This window comes from Crocodylus siamensis, chromosome 13 (assembly GCF_052110815.1).
Source record: "Crocodylus siamensis isolate JL-2025a chromosome 13, ASM5211081v1, whole genome shotgun sequence".
In the NCBI taxonomy this organism is placed as follows: domain Eukaryota; kingdom Metazoa; phylum Chordata; order Crocodylia; family Crocodylidae; genus Crocodylus; species Crocodylus siamensis.
Window position 1 is genome coordinate 35,713,463 of NC_143407.1, and position 18,575 is coordinate 35,732,037.

Here is an 18,575-nt window from a genome sequence, read left to right on the forward strand (position 1 = left end):
GGGGGCATCTGAAACCCAAGCCTCCAGGCCTGGGCCTGCATGTAGGATGCCTGCCAAAGGATATGAAAGTATCTGAAGTCCCAAGCTGGGGTGGAGGATATTTCCTGGTAGCAGGGCCACATATGGTTCTTGAATGTTTGAAACAAATATGGACCTGATCTGGCTAATGTGACCTGGGACACAAAAAATTTTCCTTAAAATACATTCCCATGCCTCTACCTAGAAGAGTAGGCAAGGAGAGCTCCCACGAGCCACCTAAACTTTGAGAGGGATCTCGGAGCAGCTTTCCAAACCCCAGGAAGTTCACAGGGTGCTGGGCACTGCCAAAGTCTCTACGTGCTTCCTGAGGATGAAAAATCATGTCTATGTGAGAATAATGAAAGAGTCTAGACCCACAATAGCTAACGTTAAACCCCGACAAATTTCAATTAGGAACAAGGCTCAGATTTAAACAGCAAAGGCAATTCTGCCCAGAACAGACTACCGAGGCAGGTGGTCGACTCTCCATCTCTCGCGGCCTTCTGATCAAGGCCAAATGGTTTTCCGGAAGCTGTGCTTTAAACATTAGCTAAGCTTGCTGTCGGATGAACCGAGAGGCATTCTCTGGCTCGGGGCAGGCCCAGATGTTCCAGCGGGCCCTTCTGGGTTGCGAATCTATGATGAGAAGCTCTCGCGGCAAGCAATGCCACAACCAGCTTAACTTCGAGCACACAGGCTGTTCCATCAGCTTCCAACACGCTCAAAGTTATGAATGGGCTAAAGCGTGTTCCTGAATCAGGTCATTAATTATGTTTCTCTTTGCTTTTGAGAGAACCAGGGAACCACACTGTTGTCTCCAGAACCAAGGGGGCAGAAGCTACAATATTTCTGCAGCAGTAACAATGGGCTTATGAGATGCTGTCTTGAAATTCATCTTGCAGAGGGATTCAAGCTGAGACAGACAATTTAGCAAGCGCGCTCAGAGCTACAAGAACAAAAAGACAATTCAAACATGCAGCAGGAAACCAAATGAGAGCTATAAATTGTCGCACCTCCTGTAAGAGGACCCAGCACTCGCTAATTTAGTTTTTAATGCCAACATTGAGATGAAGGAACCCTATTAAATGTATTTAATACATCGCTTGGTATGAGGCAGAGGAAGAGGAATGGAGGAGAAAGGATAAGAGTGCAGACGTTAAAAAATAATATTGAAAAACCCAATTTCATTTGTGCCTTCCAGCAACCTAATAATGAACTAACGCGACACCTTGTTCAAGAGTAAGTTAATATATTAAAAGAGATAACATTTCTTAACTATCTCATGCAGCGGGTACAAGTCCTACGGTCCTGCTCGGAGTCAGGGTGATTGAAAGAGAATCACCACTTTGCGATTAGGAACATTTTTTTACCCCAAGCTCTCCAAGCACTTTGGAGATGTGGTTATCAGCATGCACATAAGCACAATTGTAGACATAATTAATTGCGGCAGGGATTTTGCAACTTGCATTTGAACTATGGGGCATCATCAAACACTGCCTGAAATATTGGATGACGATAACATCTGGCACTAATAAAGGGCTTTTCTGATGTACAGGCCACAAAGCACGTGCAGAGGGGAGGAGGCATCATCACCTCCCCCATTATACAGGTGAAGCAGCCAGGGACACGAAGAAGAGGTTTACCCCAAACCAGGCAGCGGGGAGAACAGCACCCAGGTCTCTGGGCTCACAGTCCACAGCCTTCTTTGCTGCCTGGCAGGATCAGCACAGGAGCTGCTGTACTAGGTCAGCCCCTGGGGGAGCTGAGACACCCCCTGGCTTTTTATTAAGCCAGTTACTCCAGACTCTAACGTGTGCTAATGTGAGAATGCTTCATGGCTGAATAGGAACCATGAGCAGCAACAGCAGCCTCCAGCAACTGCCCCAGAAACCCAGTTCTACAGCCCCACCTCTCAGCTAGGGGCAGGGGAGATGCTCAGGTGCAAAGGAAACAAGGGCCGTGCAGACACAGCCCACGGCCGAGGGATAACAATCTCATCCCATTAATTAGCACCATGCTTAAGGACTTGTGAGCTGAAATGTAACGAGTCACACGCATGTGTCAGCTGGGGGCAGACAGAGCTCATTGTGCATGTGCTGCAATCAGGGCTGATTGCGGAGCACCAAGACAAACAAAAGCACACCTAACAGGAGCGGGGGCAAGGGTTTTGCTCTGTGGCATCTCCTGGTTTTTGCCTGTTCCTTTAGACTGGCCCCTGCAGATGGCCACATGACCCTAGCAGAGACACTGGGACTTTGCGTGGCCTGACTCAAGCCGTGTGAACTTTCAGGCTGGCGGTACACGGTGCTCCCCTGTTGTAATTGCAGGGGATGGACGCACTCTCTCTCTCTCTTCATTCAGCTTCCTCTGAACAGACCTCACAATGTCTGCATTCAAACACGAAACACCAAGGGAACCCAGCACCTCCGGGCAAGGTACAAGTCCAAGGGCACAGCGACAAAAATACACGTGCAGACAGGAGTACAAAACCTGGGTGACAAGCAGGTTTTGTCCTGCTATAACTGGTTCTGTTTACGAACGGATGTGGGATGGCCTGCCTACAGAAGATACAGCTGAGCCACAGTAAATGGTCATGTACACGCAAACACCTTTTACTGGTGCTTAAAACTAGGTCGCCATATAACATGCTATACAAAAACCTGCATTTAGACCAGCCTTAATCAAGGCAAGAGAATTTGCACAGCATCGAACTCAGCACGCTTGCTCCCATGGGATATGTGTCCCATGTCTGAAACAAGATGGTTTATATTCTTTTTGAACCTAGCTGCAAAGTGTAGCTTAAGTGCCCAAGAAGCAAACTGAATCCACTGACATCACTGATGATCATGTTCCAGGAGAACAAACAGCATGATTCCCTACTGACTTTAGATTAATAAAGCAGATCTATAAAAGTGCTGTAAAGAGAAAACTCTTCTTTAAAAACAGAGATGTGTTCTTTCCAAGCAAAGCCGTGCTTGCCCCTGCTCTGTGTGAACCACTGGCCCCTATGATTTTGTTGCAGAGCTTCTTATCCAGATGGGTGGGTAGCACAACCATTCAGCAAGTAGCACCACCTGACTCCACAGTATTTGTCACCCATTGATGACTGATGCATGTATCCCTGCAGGTAAAGAGAAGGGCTGGCTCCCAGAGAGATTCAAAACACTTTCATCCAACAATCAGGAAGTCAAAGGACAATAGTGAGGATAGGGTCATTCAGACAGCCCAGATATATGACTATGGTGACATGGACCACAGAATACCTGTCTGCCTGTTGGCTCTTGGAGAAGCCATGCACCAAGGAAGACCTCACCAAGCCTACACACCAAGCCATCAACTGCAGCCAGTGCTGGAAAGATGTCTACCCGGGGAGGCAGGACACAGGAAGCAGAAGATCCATTGCTCCCAAAGGGTTTTGCAGTGGAAGACAGATAGCATAATCCCCATTTTAAAGGGGATGATAGAGGCGCAGGGGGAAGAGGCAGCTTGGCAGAGGAACACAACCCAGGTCTCCTGCCTTCCAGCCCAGCACATTATCAACAAGGACACCCCAGCACAGAGCTCTCAAATGCTGCTTCCCGGACCACCATGGGCACAGGCACTAATGGCAAAGCTAGTGATACTCAGCCTTGGCTTCATTCAGCCTCATGCAGAGCTGCCACATTGGAGATGTTATTCAGCCTATAGCCAAGGGAAGCGTCTAGGACAGCAGACAGCAGTTTGTCACCAAAACCAACTTAACAGCCGTGTCCATGACAAGCCCAGAACGGTCAGCGTGGTTTACAGTCCTGCTAATATTCCCATTAGGAAAGCGCTCAGCCATCACTGAAGTTACAGCAGGAGATGGTAACCAGACACTTGGGAACAGAACCTCTGTTGTATCCAGCTGAATCCAGAACCGTCGTTTGGAAACTCAGCTCCAACGAACGCATGGTTGGGAAGGCATGGAGAATCCCCACACCCAGGGAACACGATCGCTCCCCGTCCATGGATGCACGAGGAAGTGGCTGCCCCAACAGAGAGGCTTGGCTCTGAACACCCGACGAAACAAGGGGGTGGAGTGGAGCGTGCCCCAGGAGAAGGCTTGGCCACAGACACTGGGCAGGGCCCTCCCCCAGCAGAGATCCCTGCAGTGGTCTTCCCTTAGCTTCTACCTGCAGGTATTCAGAATGACTAACAGCATCAGGACACTATCATGAAGCTGCAAGGCTCCACTTTGCCACATGTGGTTTTGCACACAGCAGTTACCCCCAGCCTGCACGCACCCGGTCCCCTATTGCCTCCTTCTCCTCTGCCCTGGCTGAGCTAGGGAGGAGAACATCAGTCACCAGCTTCGTGTGTGGAAGAAAGGATGAGGAGGCTTCAGGGCCGAGCTGAGCTGCAGCTCCCCAGAGAAAGGACACAGCCACAGTGCAAAGGGCCACAGTCCAAAGCTTTGCCGCTAAGGCTGCAGCAAGGGAAGGTCACTAGCGTAGCGTAGCCGGAAGATGCTCTGCCAACAGCTGTGAGCACAGAAGTTAGTTGAGAGCAGCTCTGGATGGAAAGCAATGCAACAGCATGTTGCCTCCTTCAGGTAAATTATACCGTATGCACAGAGGGACCCCGCTTAGGACCAGGGTACAAACAAGTACCACTGGACAGGAGCCAGCTACAGCCTGGCTCTATGGCAGTGCTGACATCAACTCCGCCAGGCATCTCTTGTGGCCCCTGTTTCCCTATCTGTGACTAGCACTGTCTCACAGCCAGAGCCACTCTTTGCAGATGAAGGCCCCACACACACAGGCCTTGCCTGAATTATACTAGAATTGCATCAATTATTAATGTCTGTTTGCCAAATGTGCTGAACACTGTCCTTCCAATCAAACCCAAGCGCAAGGCCCTGGCACCATCTCCTCCACCAGCAAGGAAGACTAAGCAAGTGCTCCCTCGTCTCATTATTTGCATTCATCTGCTTTTCCATAGCGCGGAGATTTCCAGTTACATTATTTACACCAGTCTGTCCTCACTCCTACATTCAGCATTCAAGTACGGAGGAAATTAAAAGGCAGTGAAACTGCCGTGCTGGGCGCCGCTTACTGAATAGCAAAATCTATTGCACCCCTGACCCGAACATTTTCTACATCACAACCACTGCCTGTCTTCAATTACTCGTTGCTGCCTCCCTCAATCAGGCCTCCTTTATATTTGTGGGTCTATTCTGGAGGATGCTATTTTAATCCTATACATTCACCACCAACCCCAAAAATAATATCTTTGCTATTGAGGAGCTCTTTGCAACGCAACCAGGTGCATGGCGTTTGGATGGGTTCCAGGCACCCAAAAATATCACGGCCCTCTCCAGCAGCAGTGGGTTTGCCAACCACGACAACAACAAAAATGCCCACCGAGGAAGGCACAGCCCCCAGTTCTGCTGGTTTAGTCCAAGGAAGGGTGCACAAGGTTGGGGTGAGTGAAAGCCTCCAGACCCTGAAGGCAGCAATCTTCCCCCTATCAAAGGGTTACTATAATAAACCATGAAATGCAGCTAGCCTCAAAAGTGCCATTTAGTGAAAGGGAAGGGGAAAAAATTGGGGGGAGGGGGATGAAGGCACAAGGGATCTTTTGTTTGGTTTGCAATGGCATTTCTTGTTTAAAAAAAAAAAAAAAAAAGGAAAAGAAAAGGAGGAACAAAGTTATATCCCCTCCCCCCATCACTTAAAATGTTTTCATTATCGTTATAAATTTGGATGTGCCAATTCAGATGTAAATGCGCGCGGACGCTTCCAAGACAGATTTTAATTACAATGATAGCATCACTAATTATGGATATAAAAAATATACAATAAGTGGCGATTCTGGAAGGTGCCTGGCAGAGCCTGGCGGGGCTGGTTGAAGCGAGCCAGCATGCAATGGTCACAAAGGCACTTGTGGAAGGAAGGAGGCAGGCCACCTCTCCAGCCAACAGATAAGTACGCCCACAGGGATATCCCACACCAGTTGATTAACAGCCCCGGCTCTTTCTGGCGGTCACTTAGGAAGCTGCAAGTAGGTGGAACCACAGGATCCAGGGAGCCATCAGGCCCATGCTGGGGAAACAGACCTGCTGCCGTACGTGCCTGCTAAGAGCCCATTAGAGAGATCCCAGTCTTATTCCACTGATTGCCATCACAGGAGACCCCATTTGTTCCCCTGATGGTAGCTCAGATCTGCCAGGTCAACAGCTCTGTTTCTGCAGGGCACCGACACTGATGTGAGCAGCTTATTGCTTTATCAACCTCCACCAGGTTAGCGACTATCTATGTTACAACGTCCTCCTTCCTCCCCCCCCACCAATCAGACCAGGCTTGGGGGAGATGGCTGGATTTCCCATTCATGCAGAAAAAGGAGTGGGTTAGGCTGGCTCGGCCCATCAGCCTGCCATGCTCAGTCTCCCGCCTGCCGAAGCTCCGGGTGTAAAGCCGGGGAAGGCACCACACCAGTTCTGCAATGCTGCACAAAGGAGGAGGCGGCAAGATTTGCTCTGGAGCATGAGATTGGATTTGTTATCTTGGCCTGCTCAGCTACAGCTGCCATACTGGGCTCCAAACATGATCCGCGTTTTTCTTTAAATCCAGCTGTAGCCTTATACGCTTCTGCTTGGAAAGCCTGCAGGGCACCTAGGAGAAGCGGCAGTGCCATTTACACAAGTGGCTAAGCTCCAGTAAACAGCTTAGTGGGGACAAGGCTGCTTATGCCTCCATGCATGTCACAAAAAGAGACATCAGCACCTTCCTGAGAGTGACGGGCGCAAAGGGGACTTCAGAGCAAATCCTTTGCGGGAAGCTGCCTCTGGTTTCCCGGGCTGTGCCATTGCTCAGCACCACCTCCCATGCCCTCGCAGTGGCTGGTTCTGCATTGGGATGGGGACTGTCATACTGCGTGCGTGTACATCTGTGCACAACACCCAGTGGCTTCAGCACTGCTAAACAGCATGTTTCACTTCTGGAAGGCTGGGGCACCAGCACAAAGTCACAGGCAGAATCCATTAATCACCTTGACTCTCTAGAAATAATACACTGTCAGAGCAACTTGCTCCTTATTGCTATGCAAAGCAGCCTTCTCACTGGAGGCTTCAAGGAAGAAGAAAGCAAGGACTTCTGCACAACTGTGGTCAGGATTTCCAGAGGGGCCTCAACAAGAGTCAGCCACCGGCTTCCCGTGGAAGTCACTGCAAACACGGCAGCCTTGGTTATTTGGGTCCTGCTTCATGTCTTGGGGTGTTGGAGGTTTAATGGTAGAAGATGCCAGCATAGACAGGCTCTGTCTGTGCAGTACAGCAGAGGTGTGACTGTAGGACATGGCAGCCTGGCTGTGCAAGCTTACTCAGGCTAGGAAGGGTAATGACAGCCCTGGAGAGGCAGCGGCACAGTCTTTGCCTTTTGGTGGAAACCAGAGCACGGACACTGCAGGGACACTCAGCACAAGTTGTAGCGTGTGTGGAAACCCAGACCGCCGTGTCTTCATGGCTAACATCACCCCTGCTAGCCCCAGGCTACAACCACAGATGGCTCCCGGCACATTAAGGAAGTCGGGACAACATCGAGACAGGACAGGAACTGCTACAGAACCAGAAAGCAGCATAAGGTTATTCCACAGGCCCCATCAGTCAGGGCAAGCAGAAATTTATTTGCTCGTCCATGCAGAGCCAATGGAGTTTGGTTTCTAAGTGCAGCTGACATCAAGTCACCTGCCCACGTGCTACAGCTCAGATATAAATGGCCTGCCCCTTCCAGCCAGATGGTGGAATGGAGCCCAGGAAGCCAGAGCCCCGCACTGTTGCTGGGCTGCCCGGATGTCACCTCCCAGCACACCTGGTGTGTGGGCAATGCCAACGACTGCCAGGATCACCCAGCAGATCAAGGACAGGTATCTGACGCAGACACAATAAACCAAATGGCCACAGACGATTAAAACCAGATCACCTTCCTCACACCCTGAAGGAAGAGTGACCGTGCAGAGCCACAGACTCACGCATACCCAAGCCAAAATCCTGGGCCCAAGGAACAGGAGGCATGACAGAGAAATTCTCCCTGCGTTACCAAGGGGCTTGTAGCACTTGCGTGACAGGCTAAAGGGAATGGCTCACCTGTGCTGCTACAATGAAGTGAGCCTCGCTGGCTTTCAGGATGGGCAATTTAAATACCTGCAGTGTATTATCTGGGAAGCAATAAACAGCAGAGAACAAAGCCTGCACTCCCATTAACTTCCTAGTCACAGTTGCTCATTCACACCGACAAGGTCTGTACGGTGCTCGTCTCTGTGGAGCATTTGGTGCTTAGTGAAGCAGCTCATCACCTGCTAACGACTCCGGCTGAGCCCACAGAGAAGCAGATGGTCTCAGATGCCAACGGGACATGGCATCGTCCATCACCCACAAGCCTATGCCCTGCACAACCGACAGACCCCAGGTGGTCAACTGTCAGATGCACAGCATGGAGGGCGACTGGACACAAGCCTTGCCATCCTGTTCCTCTGCTGAGAAGAGAATCAGTTGTTCATACATGGAAATGTTAAGAAAGCTTCAGTGCAGGCATGGGCAAAATATGGTCCACCGGTTCCAAACGGGGACAGGGGGTTTGGGTCTCTCCAAAGCCACTTCCTTTTGCTGCTGGCTTGTGACGCACAAGCAAAGCAAAACCTGCTCCTTGCATCAGCCAAGCCATCCTACCACCCGCCAGTCTCAAAGCCAGGCAGAAGACAAAGGCCTCCATGAATCGCTGGAGTGCCAGCAGCTCCCACTTTCCCAGGCCTGCTAGTGATCCCCACTGGTGACACGAGCAACCAGCAGAGGAGCAGGTTCCTTCCTTTGCAAAGTGGGAAGCCAGGAGGCTGTGTTAATCTACCTCAGAAATGCGCCGGCAGGAAGAGGTGGTGTAGGACACAAGGGGTCTTCATTTTAAGGATGGAGCTTCTTGCTCGAGCCGTGTGTGGCAGCACACTCTGTGTATCTTAAGCTCTGAGACCGTCTTGAGATAAGGGTATTTTAGGTCTTCACCAGTCTGCAGATGCCATTCTCCCATGCCTAACAGAAGATGCGTGCATGCCACCACAGTGCCCAGCCCCTGCATACACATCCACGAGCACCCAGGATACACGGTCTACATCTCAAGCTGTGAAGCACACAGAACCGCCTCGTGACCAGAGCACTTCTAAACATCCAGCAATTAAACCAGCCCTCCTCCGCACAAAGAGGCTGCACAGAGGAGCTGCTTGGCACTTCTAAAGGGGGCAATACTGCAGCAACACCTTATCTTCTCTGCACACGCTGAGGGGTCACCATCCTTAGCTGTCCCGGTCTGCTCTGGGGGCAGTGCTGGTGCAGCTACACCAAGGGGTGGCTGCACACTCTTTCTGAGCGTACCCCAGGACCACCGAAGGGTGCCAGTGCCAGACCGGGGGGAGGGCCACACATGCACAGGCATGGCCCTGTGAGCCTGGCAGTGCGAGGGAAGAAAGGAGGAGATGCAGCATGCCTGCCAGGGGCAGGGAGTCAGCAGAACAGCAGCCAACTTAGAGCCATGGGGCCTGTGGTGCTGTCCTGCACATAGGATGCCTGCCAAAAGACTTTGGAAATATCTGAAGCCCTTGGTGGGAGTGGAGGAAGTTTGTCCGTTGTAGGGCCACTTATGGTTCTGGACCAACTCATGCATTTAGACTTGATTTGGCTGGGAACATGGGGAAAAAAAATTAAAAAAACAAAAAACCAAGTTTGGCATGCCAGCCTGAACTGGCCCACCCCAACAGCTGGTCTGAGGGGGCTGATTCCCAGCTGTCTCACACGAGCGACCTCCAAATCCACCAGGAAAAAAGAAACCACCGAGCCCAAGAGAAAGCAGAGGGCACAGCCCGACCCTGTACAACCTGCCAGGGACCCCACTGCACCATAGCCCGAGCGCTTCCTGGGCGCTTGCAGGACAGGGCTCCCAGGCTGCCCCTCTCTGCACAGCCAGCACTGGGCAGGGACCAGGGGCCAGGATCTTCATGACGGCCAAGCAGGGAAGGACCCCAGCAGTGTCCCAAGTACATGGGTGCTTGGCCGGTTATAGAGACTCACTTGTATTCTGCATAGGAGCTGCTAGTGAGGTAATATTCGCCCTGGATTCGCCTCGTAGTGATACAAGATTCATGTCCTCAGGTCCACACTATTTAGTCCGCAAGGATCTCCAACAGAGGATCCAGATTGCCTCCCCCACCGCCTCACATGTCAATACAGCACAAACAAGGAGATGTGCTTCATAAATATCATGCACAAATAGCTGGAGCACTGGCTTAGAAAATTACTGGCTGACACCAGCCTTCTGCTGAGGTGCCCGGAGCCAGCTAGCTCACTGGAGGCTTCACGTTCAGGTTACAATCTGCTGAGGCCCCTTCTCCTGACACGCGGAGGAGTTTAGCCCTGGGGGAAGGTTTGATGGTCTGGAGCACGCTAGCACTGAAGGGGGCAGAGCATGGGGGAAGCTTGTTCTGACCTCTCTGAAGTTTTCCAGTCCTTTCCACCAGCACAGAATTCAGAAAGCAGTTTAAGGAGACAGGAGTGAATTAAAAAGAAGTTTCAAAAAAAGAGAGAGAAAAAAAGAGGGAGCTAATGCCATATTCCTGCAGATCCTGCTGGTTTCCATTCACAATGCTTGGAGCAGTGGTTTCATTAGGGGAAAGCTCCAAAGGTTACTGTACCCCAGAGCACAATCTGCAGATAAAACTTATTACCAGCAATTTTAATGCTCTTCTTTGTCCAGAGATCACAGCTTTTTATTATTTTTTATATAAAGGACTGAGAAAAAGCGGCAACTGGGCAGAGCTGGAAGAGGAACAATCAACAAAGAAGACAGAAAGAAGCAAAGGCCGAACCCAATATCCCACCTGCCCTGGCACTGAGCTCTGCCGAAGGCAGAGGGTGCCTCGATTTGTGCCCCTCCCGACCCCAGCTGGAGTCTGGGGTAGGCAATATCTAGATGGTTCAACAGCTTGAGCACATTATCCCCCTGGGCGAGTAGTGCATTTAGTGGCCAGCACGGCTCTATCAGCACTGCTTTCCTGCTGTGAACCCAAAATTAAACACGGGTATCTGATGATGCCTTGGCTGAATGTCAGCTTTGCAATTACAGCCTGGCAGAAGTTGCTGCTTCAGTTAAATCCTTGGCTCAGTTTCTCCATAGGCCTATAACCAAGGCAGGGCTTTCTATGGCCCAGCTGCTGCTGTCTTTGGCCATGGTAGGGTCTCCTCACTCACTGGTCACAGCACCACATTTCTAATTTGACAACTGTATTCACTGGGGTTGGTGTTTTGCCATTCAGGGCCAATGCAAGCAGCAGGCTTGCTTGTTACAGCTGCCGAGCAGGGACGGGAGCCCTGGTCTCCTGACTGCTAGTGCAGAGCCATGTTGCGCCCTCCAAACCCGAGGGCCACAGCCAGAAAGACCATTGGAGTCAGCTGCCAGGACCTGGCCCAAGCTCCGCCAGCAACGCTCAAGCCTCGTTCCTCGGAAGCTAAAACTGTCACTTTGGCTGTGCTTCCCCCGCCCCCAGCTCCCTCCCCTGGAGATACCCAGCACGGGACCCTTTGGCACCAGTGACAGACAGGAGTCCTGCCCCTTCGCTGCACTTTACCTCTCGCTGCTCGCTGCAGATTTTGCAGAGCCACAGAGGGCGCTTCTGGGTCCCCAGGGTCTCGATCCCGCACTTGGTGCAGACTTTCTGTAGAGGGGAGAAAGGACACAGGATAACGTCAAAGCTTTCCTCATTTCTGCTCAGCACAGTGCTGCTTTGTGGGGGCCAGACCAGGTCACATTCATCCCAAATGCTTAGGTTTTTTAACAGGGAATAGGGCTCACTTCTCCTCCCCGTGGTTATCAATCACAGGGCAGTTATTCCGGGCTCATGTAGGCATGAGAAACAAGAAGACCAAGCCAGTAACTATAATAGAGTTACCCTGAAGTTGTGCCTGATAGTGGGGAGACCCAGGGACAATATTTCACCCCCTCCCCACTCCTTGAGGCTCTGGGAGATGTTCCTAGATCATGTTTTAAATCCCACTACACGATGCACAATTTCACAACTCACTCCAAGACACAAGCACTGCCGTGCCAAAGTTGGCAAAGTCAATTTTCATCGCGGGGGACAGAACTGAACAAACGAAGACAATGGTGTCAGACAGTTTTCATTTGATTTACATGCTTTTGAATTTGAGGAGCATGGGAGGAAAAGTCCCTCGCCTCCACCTCAACTGTATTTGGTCTGGGCAGTCGTTGATCCTGAGCGGCCTGGGCAGAGGGAGACTGCAGGCAGGCAGGCAGGCAGGCAGCTTCCTGGAGAAACAGCCCAATGGCGTTTCACGGAATCTATTTCTGCACAAGGAAACGCGCGTGTCTCCGCCGGCATGACGAGCCATTTACAACCTGAATCATCTAATGCTCCATAATGAAGACAACGCATATCAGGCTCAGCTTACAGCTGGGATAGGAAATTAGATTGATTCTTTGATCAGCACGCAGGGAAAACTGCACGCACAAGGGCTGCAGCGAGTCAAGCCTTGTTAACAGCCATTCAGAATGGAAGCCCCGAGCTGTGCTTCGCCGTAGTCCCTGGGTAACGTGCCTTAACTCAGACCCAAAGGGTCTGTCCACAGAGATAAGTGTCAGTCACATGGCACTTTCACTCCTCAGTCTCTAGGACAAGGGGCAGAGAAATGCATGTCTGGAGGTGGTTTCACCATGAGGCTGGCTCTGCTGGACAGCGTAATCCAAAGGCAGGACTGTCCCAAGCTCTGATCCCAGCTCTACCAACTACCTCATCGTACGCTCTCAGCTAACCTCTGTGTCTGGGGCTGGCCTGTAAACCCCCTTTGAAGCCATGCTGGGGATTACTGCTCATCTGTATCTGCAGTTACCCAGCCCATCAGTCAGTCACAAAACATGCCAAATCCCACTACGAGCTGCACGAGCTTCCCCGTCCATCCCATTTTCCACCTGCTGCTGACCAAGTTACACAACAGCAACTTAGGGCCCGAGGGGCAAAATTCACCCACGAGGCAGGAACCAGAAGCTCAGCTGCCCCTCTGCTCACACCGGGCACTAAGCTATGCATCTGCCTGGGCTTGGTCCCGGGGAGGATCCCACCTGCCAGCAGGCCCTCCTACACCATGGGCTTGCGTGCGATGCTCCCTGAGGACCCGCACTGTTCTTTCTGTACAAGCAAGCAGCTCCATGTGGGAAGAAGCAAATGGGCTCTGCAGGAAGGATAAATGCCTAAGCCCTAAATTACATGCCACTGTCACTCAGTACAGAAACAGCTCATGCAAAGGAAAAAGGATTTTTTTTCCCCACAGCCCCCAGTAGAGATGTGGGAGTTATTCTGTGCACTGCACTTCCACAAGATCAAGCAGAATATGTTGAAGGAAAACTCAGCAAGACAGAAGGGGCCCAATCAGGAGCGACATGCTGGGAAGCTCTGCATAAGAAAGGCCTCTCTCTCCATCCCAGGAAAAACGCTTCGGATCTTAAAAATAACCTCCCCATCCCCAAATACAGATTAAAATGTGAGTGCTTAAAAACTTTGCAAAACATTCCTGTTTGGATCCACTGAGGCATTTTGCCTGGCTCATTCTGAAAGTTTTATTTGGAATCTGAGTGTTTTCTAACTCCAGAGAGTCCCTGACTTTGCTCAAACTGCCAAACAAGGAGGAATCTGGAAGCAGGAAACCAAACTTCATGTTTGCAAGACATCAAAAAGGGAGATTTTGACAACTCTGAAATTTCTCAAAACATTTCTTTGTCCAGAAGATTGGCTGAAGCCAGACCTTCCCCACAAACAGCATCAGTGTCCACAAAGCCACTTTTCAGCAGGAAAAGAAAGACATCAACTTCCAGGATCAGCCCAGGCAGACTCTGGTCCTGCTCCAGCGCCAGCGATGCCATTAGGAACGTTCCCAGTGGTTTCAAGAGACTCTGGCTCTCTCGTCAGACTGCCACACGGTGCTCTCCACCCCTGCTTTGTTCTGTGCTTGCAGATGTGGTTTCTCCTGCAACCAAGCGTGTGGGGAAGGAACAAGGTACAAGGCTTTCCCAGCCCAGTTTTGACTGCAAGTGCAGGCTGGGAAATGCTCTCAAGCAGCTGCTGGACCCCAAGGTCCCCGCAGAGAGAGGTGCAAATTGAACTAGATCTCTCTCTCCAGCACCAGAACAGACCTGGGCAAGCTCCTTGCTACTGCTGCCACCTTTGGGTGGGTTTCTGGGAGGGCAGGAGATGTTGCTGTGCCCCTGCTTCCCACAGTGAAGGGTCAGGACAGCCCTCACAGCAGGGGCAGTTTGTGGAGGAGAGTGAGGATGGCCCTTACTCCCCCAGCAACATGGGGCCTGCACCCAATGACTCCCATACCAGCCTGTCCATGGCCTTGCTGTGGTGCAATGGGACAAGTGAACACCCAAGCCTATATCCTACCCAGTGCCTGATGTAGCCCGAGTGATGCTGAACACTTGAGGCTGATGTACGCAGCATGGCAGCACCCCACGGGAGGCTGTCCTTTCTTTCTCCCCCACTGCCTGTGCATTTGAAACAGGTGACGAGCCAACTGCTACCTGTCAGAAGGGACGGGAGGCTGCAGCGTGAGCCGTCTTAATGTGACCCAAGCCCTCAGCCACGCCCTCAGACTGGGACAGAAACTCAAGCCCTTAAGCCCTCAGTAGGTTTTAATCCCGTTCAAACGCTCCCTCCAGTGGTGGTCTGCTGAACTTTTTATCCCTCCTGACATCATAAGAACAAGGCCAAACATCCAGGGGTTCCCCTGCTCCTCACCTCCTCCTCTTGCCCCAGACGTGGAGAGTTACAGACACTTCCTACAGAAACCCTGTCCTTTGCTAGCCAGGAAACGAGGGTCCTTCTGTCCAGTCTCTGTTTCAGAAGCACGGTCAATACTGATGCCCATTTCCTTGGTACAAAGAATATCGCTCGCTGGGTAACTGCTGTTACTGACACAGGCACTGCCTGCCTTTCGGTCCTGCACTGCTTCGCCCTGCTGGTTTGTATTTATTTCCAAAATAATAAAATCTCTAATAATAAAACTGCTCTTGGCTTTTTGCCATGAGATATTAACACAGAAGAAGGTGCCCAGAAGGCACAGAGGACTCTAAAAGCTGGGAAAACCTCTGTATTTTGTAGGAGCAACTTGACTGAGACGGGCTCAGTGCGCCGTTTCATAAGCATTAGGTTGCACTCATTATAATGATTCCTGTTGGCCAACGAAATGGGGCTGCAATGAGTTTCCAATGAGACGGTAACAAAGCAGCACTGGCAAGGAAAACATGGACTTTAAAAATCCATAATTCCCTGACAAGGCATTGCTCACGGCCCAGAACACGGCATGAGAAGAGGAAGCAAACAAAGCAACCAGCTGTCTCCCAGAGTGCTCTGGGGGTCATGGCCCACTCCACTGTCTGCCCCCCCGCCCCAAGTGCTGTGCACACAGCAGTCAGGGAAGCCCCCAAACAGCTTGTGCCTCCCAGGTGCAACGCCAAGGGAGCCTAGGTCATTGAAGGGCCGCTGTGAAACAGGCTAAAAAGTAGGGCTTTCCCTCCACCTTTCCCACTCTGCCCCTGCTTTCAGGCTGATGGGGTACAGGCTGGAAGGACCAAATGGACCAACAATGCTGGCCCTAGGCCAGGGCCTTCCAGGACAAGGGGCCCAGAGGGTAGGTGGGGCTATTACCCTCATGTCATAGGGGAAGACACTATGAGATAGCCCAGGTCTTAGTCTCCCATGGGGCAGTCTATCAGGAGACTGTCTAGCTCCAGGGGTGGCTCAGTACTGAAACAAATCATCGAGGGAGCACGTGGATCTCCATCACTAGGAGCTTCTAAGTGCAGGTTAGATAAACATTTGCAAGGATGATCCTGCCTTTGACCGGGGCACGGACTAGATGACTTCAGATCTCCTCCAGGCCTGTCTCTCTCTGACTCCATGCCACCCTTTGCCCCCGGCTCGATACATGCAATTTGTTGAAAGTGGCAAGAAAGATAACACCCTGTTTTCCCGTATTTCTAGACTGACTACTCTTGGATGTGCTAGAAGCAGGATCTCCAGGGGAAGAGGGCAGGAGCACAGCACTTCCTGTTATTCTCTCTGCTCAGAATACAGGAAACAAATAGCCGGCTCCTGCACTCGCCAGCCCTTTGCGCTCCGTGCACATCTGAGCACAGGCACAGCCTGAGAAGCTACACCACGCCGCTCCAAACACTGCCTTGCCCCCGTCTCCCCGCCATAGCTCCACTCAGGCCAAGTCTGCTGAGCTCATGGACCCCCTCCCAGCGCCGTGTCAGGATCCCATCCCATGAGGGTTATTGAGTTCAGGGTAAAGGGTTTGTTAACGATTATCGGGCCCCATTGGCTCACAGCACCTCCTGTGCCAGGCATCGCTAAACAAGGCACTCTTGTTCCAAATACAATGGCCCATCCTGTCTCTGGCCTCCTCGGCAGAGTGGAGCAAGAGGCAAGATATTCCCCACCCCAAAGCAAGTGCTGGGGCCAGCTGGTGATCCTCCTGGCAGCCAGGAGAGCAGAAGACCAGGATCTCAGCACAGGGGCACAACAAACCACAGCACAGGCGCAGAGGCACAGTGTGCCATGCTCTGGGCAGACCTGAGCAGGTCTGAGCTGCAGGCTCCAGAGGCTGCCTCTGCCTAGGGAAGAGCGGCCTGTGGTGTCTTACTTGGTCCTCAGGCCTTGCTCTGGCTTGAGGGAGAGGGAGTCAGTGGGGCAGTGCCCCCATTCCCTGCTGCTGTGCCAGGCACTGTGCCAACAGCTCCCCCACCCCTTCCCGGCTTGCCCTTCCCTGGGCGTGTAACTGAGGTGCAGCTCTTTAGAAATGGAGATTTCTCCCTGGGGAAAAATGGGTTTCAAGTGCTTGAAAAACAACCTCCCAGCAGAGCGCTCTCTTAGCAGATGAGGTGGTTGCCTTGGAGATCATCATCTCTGCAGCATTCCAGCTTAACCCCTTGGCTGCTGGAGTCCGGCCCAGCCGTGGTCTCCCACCGGGGTGTTGGCGTGACAGCAACAGCTTTGCCAAGTCAAGCCCCACTGCAAACAGCACTGGAAACAGGCACACAGCAACATCCCCGGAAGAGGCAGCGGATATGCCAGCCCAAGAAACCAAACATGCCATCTTTTGGCTGGGGGCCAGTACAGACCTGGAGGCTATCTACCTGTTGCACCACTATGTCAGCCCAGAGCCTGCCTGAGGGATGCGCTCCATCCCAGAGGTGGCGGCAATTTATTGATGTTCATACAGAGGACTTGGGGAACAAGAACCCAGTGTGTGGTGTCAAAGGCAGCCCCAGGTGTTTGCTGGAAAGCCCAGTGCTGCCAACCTCACCTTTTTGCAGTCCTGGCAAAAGACGGCCGTGGAGCCCAGCAGCCCAAGCAGCTCACCACACAGCAGGCACTGAGACAGCCCGTTCCCCATCACGTTCTTCCTCATGTTCTCCAGCCGCTCCACCAGGCGCCTGCAGGGCAGCACAGGACACGGGGTTGGAGGAGATGCCTTTGGCATTGAATAGCGGGTTCCTGCCATGACCCGGATTCTGCAGGGAAGTGGGGTGGCACTAACCAGTGGCATCAAAGGCCAGACCACATCTATTTGCCCAAGAAAAGGTGCAGGCACGCTGGGGAGAATGCTATACAAGCCGGACCTGCCCCCACAAGCCTGGGAATAATTAAGGTCTCCTGTCCCCTCAGTGTGTAGCAAACTCAGCCTTCCCGTGGCTGCTTCCCCTGACTAAGCATGACCGGACCCAAGCCTTGCACTGTCTTCAGCAGGGCCAAAAGCAGAACAAAAACTGTGCAACAGCTAGCATAATGTGGGAGAAGGACAATGCCAGAAAATTAAATAACTCAGGCTGATGAACCCAGCCAGAACTCTCCACTCACTCGCCGCTCCCAGCAGACAACTCCCCCGAGGCACAGCACGGGGGAAAACCAGCTCGGGAGTCCTGACAGCAGTTCTAAGGCAGGGCAGCTCCAGCACCATTCAAAGAGGCTCCATCTGGCTCTCACGGTCTGGTCCAGAGTCCTCATGCGGCTGCACCAGCATCGTCCCTAGCACAGGCAGGCCACACTGCTGTCTACACACAGACCTGGTCACTAGGCACTGCACCAGTGCCTGCAATGGCAGCAGATCTTTGATTCAGACCTGGTTCTGGCACAGGGGTGAGCAATGTCTCTGCAAGGGAATGTGGCATCCTCCCTGCCTGTCAACCAGCTCAAATCAGAAGGCAAAGAGGAGCGGGCCTCAGAGGGCCTGCATGGCATCCCAAGTACAAAGGGACAGGACTGGAGCTGCAGCACAGGACCAGACTCTTCCTGAAGGGAGAGAAGGGGCCAACCAAGCCAGGAGGCAGCAACGTACCCAATGCGCTGCTGCTCAACGAGGTCCAGCTTCTCTGCCCGGTGGATGACCTCCAGGATGACATCCAGCTCCTTTGGGTTCAGCACCTGCATTTTCCTCTGCTTGTCCGTCTGGAACGTGTGCACCGACCAGCCTGTCTGGAGCC

The 18,575-nt window shown here is 52.2% G+C and overlaps 1 protein-coding gene across 2 annotated transcripts in view; it reads right to left on the reverse strand.

Annotated features, from left to right (window-relative positions):
• The window catches only part of RPH3AL (rabphilin 3A like (without C2 domains)), an 81,804-nt gene that overhangs the window by 46,164 nt on the left and 17,065 nt on the right, over nt 1-18,575 (reverse strand). For both annotated transcript variants that reach the window (XR_016438880.1, XM_090025510.1), the window contains exons 3-5: nt 18,431-18,574; nt 17,399-17,528; nt 11,644-11,730 (exon numbers count right to left, since the gene is read on the reverse strand). Coding sequence is in view for 1 of the 2 variants with exons in the window: in XM_090025510.1 (XP_089881636.1) it covers nt 11,644-11,730; nt 17,399-17,528; nt 18,431-18,574 (361 nt within the window). In the remaining variant the exon portion in view is untranslated. The remainder of the gene's footprint in view (nt 1-11,643; nt 11,731-17,398; nt 17,529-18,430; nt 18,575) is intronic.